The sequence below is a fragment of the Chrysochloris asiatica genome, unplaced genomic scaffold (assembly GCF_000296735.1).
Source record: "Chrysochloris asiatica unplaced genomic scaffold, ChrAsi1.0 scaffold00266, whole genome shotgun sequence".
In the NCBI taxonomy this organism is placed as follows: Eukaryota; Metazoa; Chordata; class Mammalia; order Afrosoricida; family Chrysochloridae; genus Chrysochloris; species Chrysochloris asiatica.
In genome coordinates, this window is record NW_006408784.1 from 1,352,454 (window position 1) to 1,369,579 (window position 17,126).

The window sequence follows — 17,126 nt, forward strand, 5'->3', positions numbered from 1 at the left end:
TTATGTAATGCAGAGGCTCCACAGGAAGCCTCCTTCACTGGGCACGTTGTAGCCCCATTTTAGGTATTCCAATCAGTTATAGACAAAAGACAGACTTACAAGCTTTCTATGGTGATATTTCTGGCTGTTCCTTTCTCTCCCCCTCCAGTGCCTATTTTATAATGGTATGCAAGGGAAACCAAGATTCAGAAGACAGTCAAGCATCTTAACATTCCCCCCTCCCTTCCCATCCATATATTCTTATCATGAATAAGATTATTCTCTTTCCTATGAGAAGACACGGGGGGTTTGTCACTTGCCAAGGTCACATGACCATTGACAGGACTAGGACTCACACTCAGGCCAGACTCTACAGTCTGTATTTGAAGCGCACTGCCTGTGCCCTCTCTCCCTGCAGCTACAGATCCCACTGCATAGGCCACACATGTCTTCCAACCTTTGAAATAGAAGGATAATGGGGAGATCTCCATGGGGAAAGACTGGGTTCAAGAAGATCACCTGCCCTCCCTTCCAGACTCTGGAATAGACAACAATGCTTTCTACTCTGTTTAATCCTCAATCTCAAGGCCAGGGGGTCCTGATGTTGATTTTTGTCTTGTCTGTGGCCAGACTCAGCCAAACATGCTATCCTTAAATAATGACTATCCACAGTTATGGCACATAACATTTTTCTGTTCATGGGACCTGTTGATTTTAGGAATTCTGTAAAGTAGAAGAGCAGGTACTATCCCTGTTTATAAATGAGGAATGACTGAATAGTTAAATGATGAAGAAAGAGCTTGAATCCAGATCTTTTAAACTTTCTTTCCAACCACAACAACCTTATTCTCTATTCTACATACTGTCTCTGCTAATGACACCATTGGTTAGAAGATATTTAAGTGAGTTTCTTACAAAATTTTGGGTTCTGTGTTGACTGTGCACTTAGAGGAAAATGCTACAGAAGAAAGGTGCAGGTGCTTGTGTGGGGACTGAGATAAAAAAGTGTTGAGAAAAACTTGTGTATTTTTGTTGTTGTTGTTGTTAAGGGGTAGATTGAAATTGGATATGTGAAGTGAGGGTGCTGGAGTCCCAGATGTGGCTTCTTTCCTTGAGGTTATTCCCTAAGAAAGGTATTATAGATAGATAGCCTTGTATCCACCCTCCTTACTTTCACTTCCCTTTGATTATGATTCTTTCATTTAATTGTCCTTATCACCACTGTCAACAGCAATGAAGGCAGGACCAGGAAAACTATCAGTGTGGATAAGTGCCCGTTGCTTCCAGTTAGAGAAACTGGAACACCATACTTCTGAATCAGGCCAAGCTACCTTCTTACCTCTGCTAGAATATAAACAGAGTTGACTCTGTCTTAATTTTTTTTTCTCCCAACAAGGTATCTTTTTCTTGACCTTCAAGTAAGAAGTGGGCTTCTCTCATCCACCAGCATGGGGGTTGAATAGAGGAATTCCCAGTGGTACACCATCCATTTCCTTTCTGAACTAAACCCCAGCACCCTCTGACTCCATTACTGAGCTGAAACCTTGTTATTCAGTTAGGCACTATCAGACTAATAACACCAGGCATTTTCTGCTGTAGGTTAAGTACCATGCTAGGAGTATCACATGATTTTGACCTTTCAGATACCGCAATACAATAGCTAGCTTGGGTAAGTTCTAATGGTACTCTAGTGCCTTGAGTTAAGGGTCTCTGTCTCTCTCTGTCTCTCTGTCTCTCTCTCTTTCTCTGTCTCTCTCTCTCTGTCTCTCTCTCTCTCTCTGTCTCTCTCTCTCTCTCTCTCTCACCACATTTTATTTTGTATCTTCTTGTCCAGGAGAATATAAGGAAGTCAGAAAATAACCCCATGTTATGGAGGACCATTGAGGTTCATTGGCCTATAAGAAACAGAGTAGAACTCACACTCTGCTCTGGACTTGGACTGATCACTAGTGGATGGGAGATTTCTCTCTGCTTCCCCTCCTTTCCTGCCCTGGTTTTCATCATTCATCCTTCAAAGATCTTTCCCAGATCATTCGTCTCACAAACATTCCATTTATTTATGGGGCGTCTATGCTGTGCTTAGTAAATAAAGTAGAACCTTAAATATGTTGGTGTGCCTAAGTACTAGGCATTGTGCCAGTGTTTTTCTTTCTGTTCCCTTCTTGTTCAGGTCTACCTTTTTGAGCATGGAACCAACTCTCTCTACCCCTCCTGAACTTGAATTTCCTTTTCCTGTCTCCAAAAACATCTTCTTAAGCGATTGTGGCCTGCTAATCAGTAATGTCACCAAATAAAGGCAACTCTGCCATTTTCCTTCCAGCTAACTCATTAGCCTACCTCTGTTCCTGTTGATGTCCAGTGATGGAACTTTAAAATGGGATCTCCTTTGGGCCAAGGCCATCTGGGACCACAAACAGTGCATTCAGTCAGATTAGTCCTTGGTCTGTGCTGGCTGCCTTCTGCAAGGAGAGGAAGTAGGGAGGGGAGTGAGCTAGCTGAGCTAGGCTCCCAGCCAAATCACTTTTCTACTGCTGGACGATTGGTGTACTTATTCATTCAGCAAGCATTTATTAAGCACCATCTGTGTGTACTCCAGTGAGCCTCTCCCTCTCTCTGAGGGAGACCCCTTGCAGGAGCCTGGCATCCTTAAAGTGCTCTTGTTCTCAGAACCTTTCCCTTTTTTACTGGAAGCATGACATCCGCTCTAGCCCCCTGATGGGAGGCAACAGGAGATGGGAACAAAGAGACTGTTAACGCTAATGAGGAGGCACATGGAGTGGGTATATCCGCAGTCTCCAAAGGAAGGCAGGTTTTTCCTCTTTCATTTTGGAAAGTGACAGCTGACATAGGCCAAAAATAGACTATTTTTGGCTCTCAGGACTTAAAGATTCTCTGAATCCTTTCTTCTCAATTCCCTCCCTGCTGCCCTGTCATTATTGTCATCCCCCATGAGCAAATAAAGTCTTTTGATCTTTACCCAGTCAGGCATAGAGTAAGCCATAAACAAAAGTGAACTGGTGACATGGGGATAGGGGAGGGATGTTGGCAGCCCATTCCCCTGCTCCTGAAAAGAAAGCATCCTGTCCACCGTGCCAGGATGCCCACCCAGTGGGCATGGAGCCCCAGCTGCCAAGGCAGAAGTCACCATAGATAGCAGAAAACTCACTCTGGGTGCTGCTTGCACCAGAGTATCATGGGAAAAGGACTGGGGGCTATAGAATGCCCTGACCACCAATTCTGCATAGAGCTAACCCTCCAGGTCCCCCAGCTCAGAATGGGCTGGTAAGAATTTGCAGAAAGTTACCATCCCCTGTATTTCCATGTAGGGGAGAGAAAAAAAAAAACTTTAGGAACACTTGGTTATTTCTGTGGGAGTTGGTCAAGTTCTATCTCTCTAAGCCATTGGCACTTTGAAAATTGCTTTGCCATTCCAGCCGTTAGTTACCTTATTGGTAAAGAGGAAATTCTTATAGGACCTGACTCCTAAAGTGGCAGTGTGGAGTCAGTAAGGTAGCTTGCCACTTAGTGTAGGACCTGGCTCACTGGAAGCCCTCACTAATTGTTAGCAGTTTTGTTTACTATGGGGCTGTGGCTTGCCAGCCTAGTTTTATCCCAACCCCAGGCCCTCAAAAGGGAACTCCAGAGGGCTAGTTGGCTTGGCACTGATGAGCACCCTCTCCCTCTCTACTCTCCTCCCCCTTCTCTCTCTCTAGGGGACACTACACAGAAAATGAGAACTGCTCACTATCCTACCCCAGCCGAATTGGATGCGTATGCTAAGAAGGTCGCAAACAACCCACTGACTATAAAAATCTTCCCCAACAGTGTGAAGGTTCCCCAGCGGAAACACGTTCGTCGTACTGTGAACGGCCTCGACACATCTGCCCAGCGCTACAGCCCCTACCCGACTCAGGCTGCCACCAAGGCAGGCCTGCTTGCCATTGTCAAAGTGCCAGCCAAAAGTATACTCAAGGACTTTGACGGCACCCGAGCCCGGTTGCTCCCTGAGGCCATCATGAACCCCCCAGCGGCACCCTATGCTACTGTGGCACCCAGCACTTTAGCCCACCCCCAGGCCCAGGCTCTGGCCCGCCAACAGGCCCTGCAGCATGCACAGACCCTGGCCCATGTTCCTCCCCAGACGCTGCAGCACCCTCAGGGTATCCCGCCATCCCAGGCGCTGCCCCACCCTCAGAGCCTCCAGCAGTCTCAGGGCCTGGGCCATCCTCCGTCCATAGCCCAAACCCAGGGCTTGGTCCATCCTCAGACCCTGGTGAGCCAGGGTCTCCAGCATCCCCCCAACCCCCTGCTGCATGGAGGCCGGAAGATGCCAGACTCAGATGCCCCCCCGAATGTGACCGTGTCTACCTCAACTATCCCCCTTTCAATGGCAGCCACCCTGCAGCACAGCCAGCCCCCGGACCTGAGCAGCATCGTGCACCAGATCAACCAATTTTGCCAGACGAGGGCAGGCATCAGCACTACCTCAGTGTGTGAGGGCCAGATTGCCAACCCTAGCCCCATTAGCCGCAGTCTGCTCATCAATGCAAGCACTCGTGTGTCGACCCACAATGTCCCCACGCCAATGCCTTCATGTGTGGTCAATCCCATGGAGCACACACATGCGGCTACAGCCGCATTGCCTGCCGCAGGCCTTGTCAACCTGCCCACAAGCATCTCTCGAGTCCCCACTGGCTACCCTAGCGACCTCAAGTCAGTCGCCTGGAACCAGCACCAACTGGCCCACCTACAACAGATGTGCAGCGAGGCTGGTGGGACACCGGCAGCCCCTGGCCTGACGGGCAAGCATACAGCAGGACGCGAGTTGGCAGGGCCTGGCTTTGTGGGCAAGGCCCCTGCCTACCCGCAAGAACTCTGCCTGGCACAGTCCTTCCATATGAAGCCACCCCTGGAGAAACCGACCCCATCCCCACCACTCAACGGCCTGGCAGCCCCACTGGCCTACCCCAACGGTCACTACTTCCAACCCCTGTGGAACAACATTCTGCCTACTCCCAATAGCGACAGCTCGGGGTCTCAGGACCTCACCATGCCATTTCATGGTGGGCAGCCCACAGCTGCACCCCTCGACTGTGCTGCAGCTGCTGGGGCCCACTACCGCGCAGGGACTGGGGGTGGTCCAGTGGCAAGCCAGAACAGCTTGATGCAAACAGTGGATTACCTAAGTGGGGATTTCCAGCAGGCCTGCTTCCGAGAACAGAGCCTGGCCATGCTGAGCAAGGCCCACCGTGCCCCAGGCAACCGTGCCCCTGATCCCACAGATAGTCGAAGTCTTCATATTCAGCATCCGGGGTATAGATAGGTAGCCCCGGCAGTGCCCTTCAAAGATACACATCATACATCACCCTCCTAGGTTTAGTCTTAACTTTCGAGTAACTGGATAGTTTTGAAATTTTTTACTGCTCCAGTGTGATCACTCTTAGATGTCTGAGAGAGGGAATATGGCAGGATCCAATTAAGGGCAGAGGTGGGCCCTCTGTGCCCTCATGTTCCCTTCTAGACCCAGCAGGCTGTTCTCTGCATTTCCTATCAGTCAGTCCCTCCACCATGGCCACCTCCCAGCAGCCTTTCTTCTCCTGTCTTTCTGCTTGTGTCCCTAGGCCTGAGGTACGGACTGAGGTAAGGACTTTTAGGTCGATGTAGGTGTCCAGCCCCCTAAGCCAGGTCTCTCCCTTTCTCTGTCTTTAGGACTGAGAAGCCACACATTCCAAATCCTCCGGACATCGATTTCTTATTCACCAAAACTGACCTCCCTGTATCTCCTCTCTTTTTTTCTCAGGCCCTGCTGTATCTCCACTGATCCCAGTACCACTGCACTTGTCTTTGCCCTCCTCCATCTCAAGGACATCCTGCAGATACTAGGCCATAGTTTTGAGACTTGGGAAAAATATCTTAGTATTGGCATCTTGGTTTCCCCTTTTCAGTCCTAAATTGATGCAGTTCTGCGAGCTTTTTGTCATTGAGTCTTCCGACTCAGCGACCCTGTATAGAGTTTCCAGGGAGTGGCTGGTGGTGGGTTTGAATTGTCGATCTTTCAGTTAGCAGTCCAGTGCTTATCCTACAGCACCCCCAAGACTTCTGGAAGTCCAGTATCAAGGTGCTGGCAGAGCAGTCCCCTCTTAAGGCTCCTGGGAAGAATCCCTCCTTATCTCTTCCTACTTTACGGTGGACAGTCCTTGGTTTGTAGCTGCATCATTCCATCCAGTGTACCCAAGATCACTTTCTCACTATTGTTTCTATCCTAATTTCCTTCAGCTCCCAACCCCTCCTCAAAAAAAGCAAAAATTTACCATTACTGGAGAATTAGGTAAATAAGGGATGATCACACTGGAGTCTGGACTTAAAAAAAACACCAAAAAAAAAGTTAAAATGCATTTGATTCTCTCGACACTGGCTAAGAATATTGCTCTACACTGTAAGTTTGTGATGTTTCTGTATGAATGTGGTGTGGGTTTGAGTAGCATTGTGTATGAGTGGCCCCACAGGTACATTCATCCTCTAGCCACCTCCTGTCGCAGCCCCTCAAGTTTAAAGAAAAAGAAACACAAAGCCTTAAGCTCTGAATTATTCTTTTACCAAACGAGCCTGGTTCTAACCACTGGAGATGGGCCTACATTGGAAAAGCCCCCCACCCCCCAGCCCATACTTAGAGCACACCCCCCACCTGTTCCATGCTAAACATGTCTTATTCCCAAATGACTAGTTGGCTAGAGATTGAAAATTTTTAGCTTAGATTATGCTTTGTTGTAAATTTATGCATCCTTCTGTTAAGATATATCCTTGGCCTTTTTTAAAAAACAAAAACCCTTACCTTTCCTCTTGTCTTTGGGGAATATGAGCTGAGTTTTATTTAAAATTCTGGATTTTGGGTTTTGTTTAGTATACTGTTCTTTAGCCAAAAATTCTTTAGTGATCTGAAACAATGTGACTGAAGACCAGTTTTTAAATTATGTGTTGGCAGATTGCCTTATATTTAAAGGAAAAAGAATGCCTAATCGTGTTATGCCAAATGATAGCAACATGAAGCCCTAATTTATTGTTTCTAATTGTTCTTCTGCCATCTGAACACTGGTGCCTCCCTGTTCCCCAGCCCTCAGGGGCAGCTTGGACTGCAGAATCTCCTCCAGGGTGCTGGGCACCATCTCACCAGGCCCCCTCTGATGAGTCCTGCTTCTCAGAAGTCCGCACCTCCACTATCCCCTTCTACTTCCCATGGTCTCTAAACCAGATGTTTTTGCTGTCCCTTTTTTCTTCACTGCGTCTCCCTGTAAGGTGGGCTGCCATTTTAATAAATTGGACTAGACACCAATTTGGGGACTTTCAAGTCAGACATCCTCAAACCCATCTTCTTGTGTAGGGGGTGCAAGTCTATGAAGCTCTCCCTCCCATTCCTAGTCTGCATGGATAACGTACTGTGATTCCCCACCGCCCTCACCTTTGGTGTGAGATGTTTCCGAATTCACCCTGAGCCCTTTTCCCCCTCCCCCTTGCCAGCCAGCCCCCAGCCAGCAATAAAATAAAGGTCCAACCTAGGACCTCTTATCCACACTCCCTGCCTTCATCCCACAGGATCCTTAGGGAATACCTGGATTCCCCACTCTACCCACATCCGGTAGCATTCATTCACCATCTCCCTCACTTTCTCACCTGTGGTGGTTTATGGGTGTGATGGGGTTTTTAAGATTATTATAAACCAGTAAAAACAAAACAAACCTGAGCTTTGTCCTATTCGTTTAATACTGTGAGGTTCTTTTTGTTTTTTAAAGTTTCTAACATGTCTCATCTGCAAGGACTAATTCCTAATTTTTAAAAGGAGGGCCCACTCTGAAGTCCTCTTCAAGCCCCATTATTCCAGACTAAATTGTTTGGTAACTATAGCCCTTTACACCCAAGGCAGGGTTGCCAGGGGCTTGGTATGTTGCCCATCACTGCTGCTGTTGAGAAAGGAGGATCTGGCTTAATGAAGTGCCATCAAGTTGGTTGGGACCCTGTATAGGGGATTCCAAGGAGCAGCTGCTTAACTTTGAGCCACCAACCTTGCAGATCAGACCGACTGCAGTCCAGCACATTAACCCACAGCACCACATCAGGATTCTGGTTTAATAATAGATCAACCTAAAACCTTAATACTTTTCATGATCCTTCCACTTCCAACCCTTGGAATCTCCAAAGGCCTTGGTGGGGTGGAAGTAACAACTGCTATAATCTGTTAACAGGAAAATGGCTGTTATTTGAAGCTGTTATTCATGTGCTATGAGTATTAGAGCACTTTTCCCTTTTTATCTGCAGGGGGATAATCCAAAATACCTATTTCAATCACCCCACCACCTGCCAAGTTGGCTTGGGCTTAGGTGTGATGGAGGGAAGGGAAGATTCCAAAGGAAGTGGAACAGTGGAAATCAGATCCTTGGTAGCAGGTGGCTCCCAGAATGCAGATGTTCAAAGCATATTACCCTTTCTCAGTGTGTCTCTTTCTGTAGGTTACCCCTTTGTTGAAAGTGCTTGGCCTCCCAGCTTTTCATGCCATTACTGAAAACACCACCTTCTACCTGTGTCAGATGAGTTCTACAATCTGAGGTCACAGAGCAAATAAAGGGAGCCAAAGTGAGGAAACACCGCTCTGCCTCCTGAGAGACACTTGGAGGACCCAGTTCACATTCTGAATTATCTGGTCTGGGTACAGGGGTCAACTGCAAGGTCCGTTTATGCACAACTCTCCGAAGCATCTTTCAGCCTTCTATGTGAATATGCCCCTGGAGCTCTGCAGAAGGAGCCAAGCTGGTGTGAGGCTTCCCAACTGGGATGCCGCAAGGATGGGTCCACCTGTTACCTGAGGCTGGAGCTGAAGAGAAGGCATTTCTTCAGCTAGAGCCCATGTAGCTTTCTCCTACCCAGTCTTCAGACATCACTTTTACCAGGATGGGTTTTGTCTGCTAAGGGGAGCCATTCTACACTTGTCAGCAAGGAAGCTAGAGCCCCATTTTGAAGACAGGGTTGGTGAAGATGAGTTCCTCCAGCTGGGTGTCTTTGGCTCGATTCTCTTCTGTCCCCCTGTGAGATTTTTTCACCCTAGGCTGTGTGTGAGAGTAAAGGTAATAACCACATATTGGGCCTCTTCTAGGGCTAGGTACTTTATACTATTAGTTCATTTAATCTTTCAAATCTAGAATGTGGGCAAGATTTCTCGAATTTTACCATTATTTTACTGATAATCCATGGGACGAAATAACTTGCCAAAAGTAAGTAGTGAGAACTGAAACCCAAATCTATTAAAAGCTACACTTTAAGGGATTGTTGAAACGTAGAACAAGAATCTAGGTCCTGCCCTGAACCAGTTGGAGGATCACTGGTAAGGTGATCTGCTCCTCTTCCTACTTCATGGATGAAATGCAGGAACCCATAGAGACCTGTATGAAAAGCAAGTACGATAATGGATGAGAAAAGCCAAGTGTCTTTTAACCTTGAAGACTGTAGGCCAGGCTTAGACTAACATTAAGCACGTATTCATTCTGTGCCAGGAACATGCATTATCTCATTAAATCTTCGCTACAGTCCACTGAGATAGCTCCTTTCACTAATGTGATAAAAACAGTTTCACTTGGCTGCTACATACATAATGAAATTATGCACCAAAGTGCTTAGCAGTATCTGCCACATGAAAGTGCTCAATGAGTGGTAGCTATTATTAGACCAAAGAAAGAACCTGCTTAGGGTAGAGACAGCTGTCTAGTGGAAGATGATGCAGGGACACTGGCCTATTAACTATCCAGAGCCTGTACCTCCCATCTAGCCACCAGAGGGCAGCAACAGATTTCAATTCAACTTAGCTTTACGTAGTTTCCCTGTCACCCTCTATGGTGGGCTATCCAGCTTTCCAGGGCCTCAACCAACCCGGCAATGCCTTGACACAGTGGTCGGAGTACCTTAACTATTAACCAATAGATTTGATTTTTTTTTTTTATCCAATCCAGATGAGTGGAACTGGAACCAAATTAATAAATACAATTCAGGATTTATTTTTAAAAAATCAGGGCTCCCTTGCTGTGCCATTCTGGCACTAAGCAAATAAATAACCAGAAGGGGCACAGCTGAGGAAAGAGGAAATCAGATCTTAAGACAGATTAACAACCCCTCCCTCTCCTAACTCCCTCCCCCTAATTATGGCTCTTGGGACACCGCAGTCCCTAAAAGAGTGTGGCTGGCACCAAGGCACATCTGCCCTGTCCAGGAGGGGAGACAGGCTCTGGATCACCTGTTTCCAGCCCTTGATCCCTTGACCCACTCCCCACAGGGGTCAGGGCTGAAGCACCAATTGGAGGCACCTGAGGGTGGCAGGGAAAGGGGAGGGGGGAAAAGAAGGATAATGGGATTAACAGAACCTAGGCAGCAACAGCAGCTGAAAGGGGGTCCGGCCCCCTCTCCAGATTGAGCTAGTGCCTGACTGAGGTTCTGTCCCACCCATTTTCCCCTTGAGCCCTCCGGCCCTCAGCTGAGGATCTTTCGGGGCAGTTCAACAGAGGCACGGATGAAGACCGCATCATCCCGCACATAGTTTCGCTTGCGGATATCTTGGTGAGAGATGAACTTGGGATAACCAAAGCCCAGAGAACTCTCATCCAGAGAGCCCCGCCAAGTGCCTGGCTTCTGGAAGTTCTTCCAGTTTGGATCAGGATGGAAGGTTTCCGTGACATGCTGTGGCTTGGCCAGCCCAGGATCGCTCTGATCCAACAGGGAGAAGGTGACACGGCGAGCAAAGGGCCACTCCAGGAGATTGTCGAAGGCGCCGGGTAGTACACGGATGTAGAGAGACAGGTGTGTGCCCTCACCACTGCCGTTGCCATTGAGGAATGCAGACACCTGCAGCTTGTAGCCGTACTTATGCGTGTAAAAGGCCGGGCTGAAGCACTCCAGGTTAGGCTTGGCCTTAGCCTCCTGTAGCCGACGCCCATAACTGCCAATCTTCCAGATGAGTACACCATCGCTGCCCACTGATAGCTCCTCCAGCTCTCTCCGCAGCTCCTGCAGTTCCTGGCGCTGCCGACTCACCAGGGCACACATCATGGCTAGATGTGGCTTCACACTCTCTTCCACATGCCGTGCCATTGCCACCTTTGGGCACTGTGGGCAAAGCCATGCAAGCAAGGGGAAAGGAAAGAAGTTAACAGTTGGGGCAGGTCCAGGGGAGGGAAGGAGTGAGTGCGTGGTGACAGGCAGCCAGCTCTGAATGAAGAAGATGGGAGGTATTAGGAAGGACCTGGTGCTGGCCTGAAGGGGGAAAGACTGGGGGCTTCTGAGTAGCACTCCAGGGACCACCAAGGGCCTCCATGACACCAGGAAGCGGCTTTAGGAAGCATAGTCTATGCCTAAGGCATCGAGGATGAGGGAGGAGGCAAATGGAAAGGGGGACTCTCACCCTGTGCTTGCAGCCGGAGTCTTTGAAAGGACACAGCACCAGAGCAGTGTTGCAGCTGTCTTTCAGATGGCCCGGCAGGTCCTCCCGAGCCACAGTGCCCACACCACACTGGTTAGGGCAGGGCATAGGTAGCCTTGGGCACTGGTACTGGTGGCTCTGGAGATGCAGAGTGGGTAGTCAATAGCCTGCCTCCCTGCCACTGCCCTGCAATCCACAGCCCAGGAAGGGCCTCACCTGGATGGTGTCGAAGACAAACTCCTTGGTGCAGTAGGTGCAAGGCTGTGTACGCTTGGGGCACTCAGTGGTGGCATGCTGGGCCAGCAGCCGCCGCATCATGCGGGCACCACACTTGTTCTCACAGTACACACTCTCTTGAGGGCACACACCCTCGTGGGTCTGTGGAAACAGTAGCAGGACTTTGCTATGGGAGCCAGTGCCACAAGCTACCCCCAACCCTCCATGTCTCCCTTAGCCAGGCCCACCCACCTCATAGGCCTCCCCACTGAAGTCACAGCCACAAAACTCGCATTTGAGGCGCCGCTTGGGGCAGTCGTGTTGCAAGTGTGCTGGCAGATCACGGCGGCTCAGCTTGGTGGGACAGCGATTGGGACAAGGGACTACATTGAAGCTGCAGCTGTTCAGGTGGCCCTGGTGGGAAGGGTTGCAGTTAGTGACCGCCAAGAGAGGATGATAAGTCCAACCCTAAACAGAGCCTTACCTGTAGGTGACGAAGTGGCCCGCTCCAACGGCAGCCCTCCTCACTATGAATACAGCGGATAGGCAAACCCAACACCTGCACCTCCAGCTCGGGGTCTGGGTAGATCTGGGGACAGCAGTGGGGGAAGGAACTGGTCAGGGTCAGAAGCCCACTGCAGCCTCACCCCAATATCCTTTGCACCCCACCTCCCATGGGGTAGGCTCTACCTTAGAGCCGTAGGAACCCCACTTGTGCTTTTAAACCCCTCTGTGCCCACACATGAAGGGCATAGCAGGGAGCCCGACACAGCTGCTCACACTCCCTTTAGACCAGAAGCCAATCAGCCTGATCAGTCCTAGGCTGCCCACCACCCGGCTCCCACCCAAGGAGGAGGGGAGCACTTCTTGCGGGCACAAAGTGGCTCTGTGCACCCCCACAGGCGGGACATTGTGCTTGTGTCTCAGGGCAAACACAGGCCTTCATTTGCAACTAGCCTGGTGGGAGGGAACAGGCCCACCCTTGTGGGGGACTCCTCATCCCACAGGGCTGGGTTGACATTGGCCCTGAGCCTGCGCCAGCCTCACCAAGGCCAACAGCCTGCACCTGGGCCTCTGTCTGGCACTGTGGACTTACCTTGGCATAGTCCAGAGGAAGCTGGTCCTCAGGGCATTTGAAGACTCCCTCACTGTGAAGGAAAGGACAAGGTCATGGCTCTACACTATAGGGTGAGCTCTGGATCCTGCACTCCACCCCCTCAACCTGGGCAGCCTCTTTCCCTCCCTCACCAGACCGGTTCCAATCAGCCCCACATAAGACTAAGGGGGGGGGGGGAATTGGGGCCCGAGAGCACCCAGTACTCCCAGAAGACCCCAGCTCCCTGTCTTCGGCCCAGTGGAGAAAAGACAGCTGCTTTAAGCAGCATTTGGCCAACAGGTGGCAGCTGACAACCCTCCACTCAGGATGGCAGTTGGACTAGGAAAGGAACCGGCTGCCCAGCTACCCCCTCCTCCAGGGTTTGTTCCCATTGGCTGTGCTGGGAGCCCAGAAGGAAGAAGAACAGGAATGGGCTGAGATTAAGTGCCAGGGCTGCCCAGCCTCCACGAGGGTGCCCAGCCAAGAACCAGGACAAAGGTCATACTGGGGCCACCTTCCCCTGTCCCTTTCCTCCTCCTATGAAGGTGTGTCTCCCAAAGCAAAGAGCTTGAAAGGCATGCTCAGAGGCACAGCACTGAAGCTCCCACCCTGTTCTCACCAGCAGCCTCTGAAAGGTCAGAATGACCTCTTTCTGCAGGTGAAGGAACTGAGGCTCACAGATGAAGCAGCATCAGGGCAGGCTAATGTCAGCTTAGATGGGCTCTCCTCCACCTTGCACACATAGGAGAGGCAGGGCCAAGGAAAATGTCCAGGCAAGCACTGCCTGGCTTTGGTCAGTGCCAATAGGCATCTGAAGCTGGCTGACCTTGCCCACCCTACCAGCTGCCCTGCCTCTTCTCCACCAAGCTTCACCAGGCTGTTAGTACCCAAGGATCCTCATGCTAACATGGCCTTGTTGACCCCATCCAGGGCCAGTCACACACGCCTGGCAAAGCCCAGGCATGGCAAGGGCTCACCCCAAGCAGGACTGGAGGCCTTGGGGCATGGAATTCCTGGCAGGTCTGATCCGGTAGGTGGTAGCAGACAGGGATTGAGGCCAAAGCAGAGGCCACATAGCAGCACAGCATGGATTTCTAGGACCACCTTCTCCCCCTGACCCCACCACCATTGGCCATGCCACCAATGTCCAGGCACTGAAGGAGTGTGTGCATGCCAAAGGCAACCAGACTCATGGACCATCCTGCGTAACTGCCTGGCAGGAGTGGGGTAGGAGAAGGGGGCCCACTTGGCTGTTTCAGGAATGTGCTGACTTAAGTGGTTTGGTAGACAGGGAGGGGACTAAAGCAAGTCCCCAGACTACAGGCAAAGGCCTAGTCTGGGCGACCTGGGGCCTAGCCAGGACAAAGGTTGGACCAGAGCTATGGGCAGACCCCCTTTGGTCTTGAGGTAGGGGGTAGTGGTGAGGGGCAGAGCCTGCCCAATTACCAGGCCCGTTGGGCTGTAAGGAGCATCAGGGGGGCCTCAGCAGCATAGCTGGAGTTGGGGGAATCAGGTGGGGGAGGAGGAGAGGCAGAGGCAGGGGCTGAGCCTGCTCAAGGCAGCATGGAGGAGGCCCAGGGGAGAAGACAGGATGGGGGGGAGGGTTCTGTGGGAGAGGAAGAGGGGATTTCCGGGAGGGGGAGGGGCGGGAGCTGCAGAGAGAGGGGACCTGAAGGAGGTGGAGGGAAACTATCTTAACAGCCCCCTCCTCCCCTTCCCAGAGGCAGTCAGGGTGGGTCAGCTGGGGGGAGGGGGTGCTCAGCGGGCTGGGGCAGGGCACCGGAGAAGACAATGGGACTGTGTCTGTAAGGGAGAAGTGTGTACACTGGAGGGAGGAGGGGGAGGGAAGAGGAGGAGGGGGCAGCACCGCAGCTTTGCGCTGGAGCATATGTGAGGACAGGAGTGGCACAAGCTGTGGGGAACAGAAAACAAAGGACCCGCTAAGATTTCTGCCTGTGAGGGGCTGCAGAGGACCGACCAAAGGAAGGCGGGAGGGAGCACCAAAGGCAGGAGAACCAGAAAGGCTCTTTCTTTTGGGGCCTCTCGATCCCCTGCAAATTCCCTCTAGACAGACAAGCGCAGGAGCTGGCTCCACCTCACCAAGACTGGGAGTTCCTTCATGGTGCCGTGCCTTAACAGGGACCAATGTGGCCAGCAGTTTCAAGGCACCACAGGGTGCCCAGAAACTCAAGACACCCAAGAGCCAAGGGGTGACCTGTATCCCAGAGAGCAGGAGACATACTGTAACACTCAGGCAGCGACTCCCTCCGCCTCCTCCTTAACGCCTAAAGGCCCACCCGCGCGGTCCTCAGACCTCTCCGGGGAGAGGAGAGGGAGAACTCGTAGTTTCTGCTTCAGCAGAGGGTTGCAGAGTCCCAGGCCTTGGCATTGTGCTAACACGAGCAGCCACGTTTAAATCCCTGCTAAGCCCGTAAGTAACTGTGTGACCCTGGGCAAGTCGTAGCCTTTCTTTGATTCTTTTGTTTGATCATCTGTGAAATGGGAGAACAATAGCTGCCGTTCCCGGAATGTTTGAAGAATTCAGAAGCGAATCGAAGCCTGAGAACTCCTAGGCTTTAAAGTGTCGGACGAATGACGGTTTTGCTTTATCCTCCCCGCACCACCCCCGCCCCACAACGATTCAAAGTTCAAGGATGAGGCTGCTCTCGCTCTCAGGTGAGGGGGAAGGGCCAGCCACACGTCAGGAAGGCCGGCTTTCCCCATCTCCATCCCACGAGAAAGCGCGGACACAACCCAGGACCTTACGGAATAGGGCCCAGGGGACTCCCCGGGCTGACGTCACCCCCTCCACTGTAACATCACGGTAGGTACCCTTGAGGTCATTGATCCGCGGCGCAGACAAAGGCCCCGCGCGCTTTCGGCCTGGGCTCCTCCCCATGCAGTGTCCCTCCCATCCCCACCATCTCCTCTACTCCCAGTCCGCACCTGAGGAACTCCTGTAGGCAGGTGTCGCAGAAGCGGTGGCCGCAGGTAGAAACCTGCACTGGCTCGCGCATGGGCTTCCCGCACAGCGGGCACAGGAGCCGCCGCTTGGGCTTCTCCAGGAATTTGTAGTCAAAGCCGGGCATGGCGGGCGGGCACGGGCGAGCGGGGCCGGGCACGCGGCGGCCCCACAGCCCGCGCCTCGCTCCGGCCGCGCTCCGGGCTCCGGACGGCGCCGACTGGCGGTCGCGGTCTGCGCTTGGCCCGTGAGCCCTCCCGCCGGAAGAGGGGGCGGAGCCGCGACCGCACGGTCCTAGTGCCCGCCGCGGCCGGCTACCCACCCACACCGCTAGCTCACCGCTTTGGGTTCGGGATAAGGCCAGACTCGCCCTGGGCCACGAAAGTGAATCAGTCTCGCCTACTCCCGGAAGCTGGGACTCCTCTTTTCTCTTGGGTAGGGATCGTGGCTCTGCTTCCCTTAAAAACTGGGGGACCCTGTCGCCCATCGCTGGGGGTGGGGCGAAAAGCCCTGGGGAGTGCACGTCAGGAAAGGAGGCGGACCCCGCAACAAAGGCTCGCTTCTCTGTACTCGACAGCTGGGTCTCGGGGGCCACGCGCCGCCTAGGGGCCCCAGCTTCCAGGTGCTAGGCAGCCGAGACCTGGCAACCAGGCCCCGGGAACCCGACTGGGGCGGGGAGGCTGGGCGGGCGCTGGGCCAAAGGAACCTCAGCCTCAGGCTCTGGCTGCGCCCACATTCCTCCCTCTGCCTGGCCCTCCAGCCCAGCCCTGCCCTGAGGCATCTGGACGCCACCCCTACCCCTGAAGAGATCACGGCGCAGGCCAGGCAGGCAGCTGAAGTTTTTATTGGAGCTACTTCCCAGTCCTCTGGAAAACTGGGCTGATCCACCCAGCTATCCCTTCCCCGAATTTAGTAGGGGTAATGGTGTAAAGGGGCAACCTTCAGCAGAGACCCCCTTCTTCTGTAGTAGACATATCTCTAGTCTTGTACTATATGAGAAGCGGGGGGTGCGCAAAGGTTGTGCAAATCCCACCTTAGTATAGGGATGGGGGCCGGCTGGCCGCAGCTTTCTGGAACTCCTGCCTCAGGCATTGCAGAGGTCAGGCGAGCTGAATGGGGCAGACCTGGCAGGCCTTGGCTTGTCCTGCACGGTGGAACGCTCTACTTCTGGGCACCAGGGATTTATTTTCTAACTAGGCTGGGGAAGGGGGCAGCCACAGCCACCCCCTTTTTGACAAAGCTCTGAGGACCACCCTGCTTTCAAAGGCTACATCCAGCTCTCAACTCTAACAAACGGAACCTTGAATTAAGAGAAACGTGTGAGGAGGGAAAAGAGAAGTGCTGGAAGAATATGGTGGGTTGAGGTTCAAAGTCCAAGGCCAAAATCTTCACCAGCCCTGACGCCCCACTGATGACAGTCT

The 17,126-nt window shown here is 52.1% G+C and overlaps 2 protein-coding genes across 3 annotated transcripts in view; one reads left to right on the forward strand and one right to left on the reverse strand.

Annotated features, from left to right (window-relative positions):
* Window positions 1-5,953, forward strand: part of FAM222B (family with sequence similarity 222, member B) — an 11,385-nt gene extending 5,432 nt beyond the window's left edge. The window contains exon 2 of one of the 2 annotated variants that reach the window (XM_006874195.1): window positions 3,693-5,953. In XM_006874195.1, the coding sequence (XP_006874257.1) occupies window positions 3,693-5,302 (1,610 nt within the window). In that variant the 3' untranslated portion in view covers window positions 5,303-5,953. The remainder of the gene's footprint in view (window positions 1-3,692) is intronic. The other variant, XM_006874196.1, reaches the window with a different exon arrangement.
* A 4,039-nt stretch (window positions 5,954-9,992) lies between these two features.
* TRAF4 (TNF receptor-associated factor 4) lies at window positions 9,993-15,927 on the reverse strand. The gene is made up of 7 exons (XM_006874197.1): window positions 15,690-15,927; window positions 12,744-12,795; window positions 12,132-12,236; window positions 11,900-12,061; window positions 11,648-11,809; window positions 11,414-11,569; window positions 9,993-11,118 (listed from the first exon to the last, which is right to left on the reverse strand). Exons 1-7 carry the CDS (start codon window positions 15,830-15,832, stop codon window positions 10,486-10,488), a joined length of 1,413 nt encoding a protein of 470 aa, XP_006874259.1. The 5' UTR covers window positions 15,833-15,927; the 3' UTR covers window positions 9,993-10,485.
* Window positions 15,928-17,126: the final 1,199 nt, after the last annotated feature.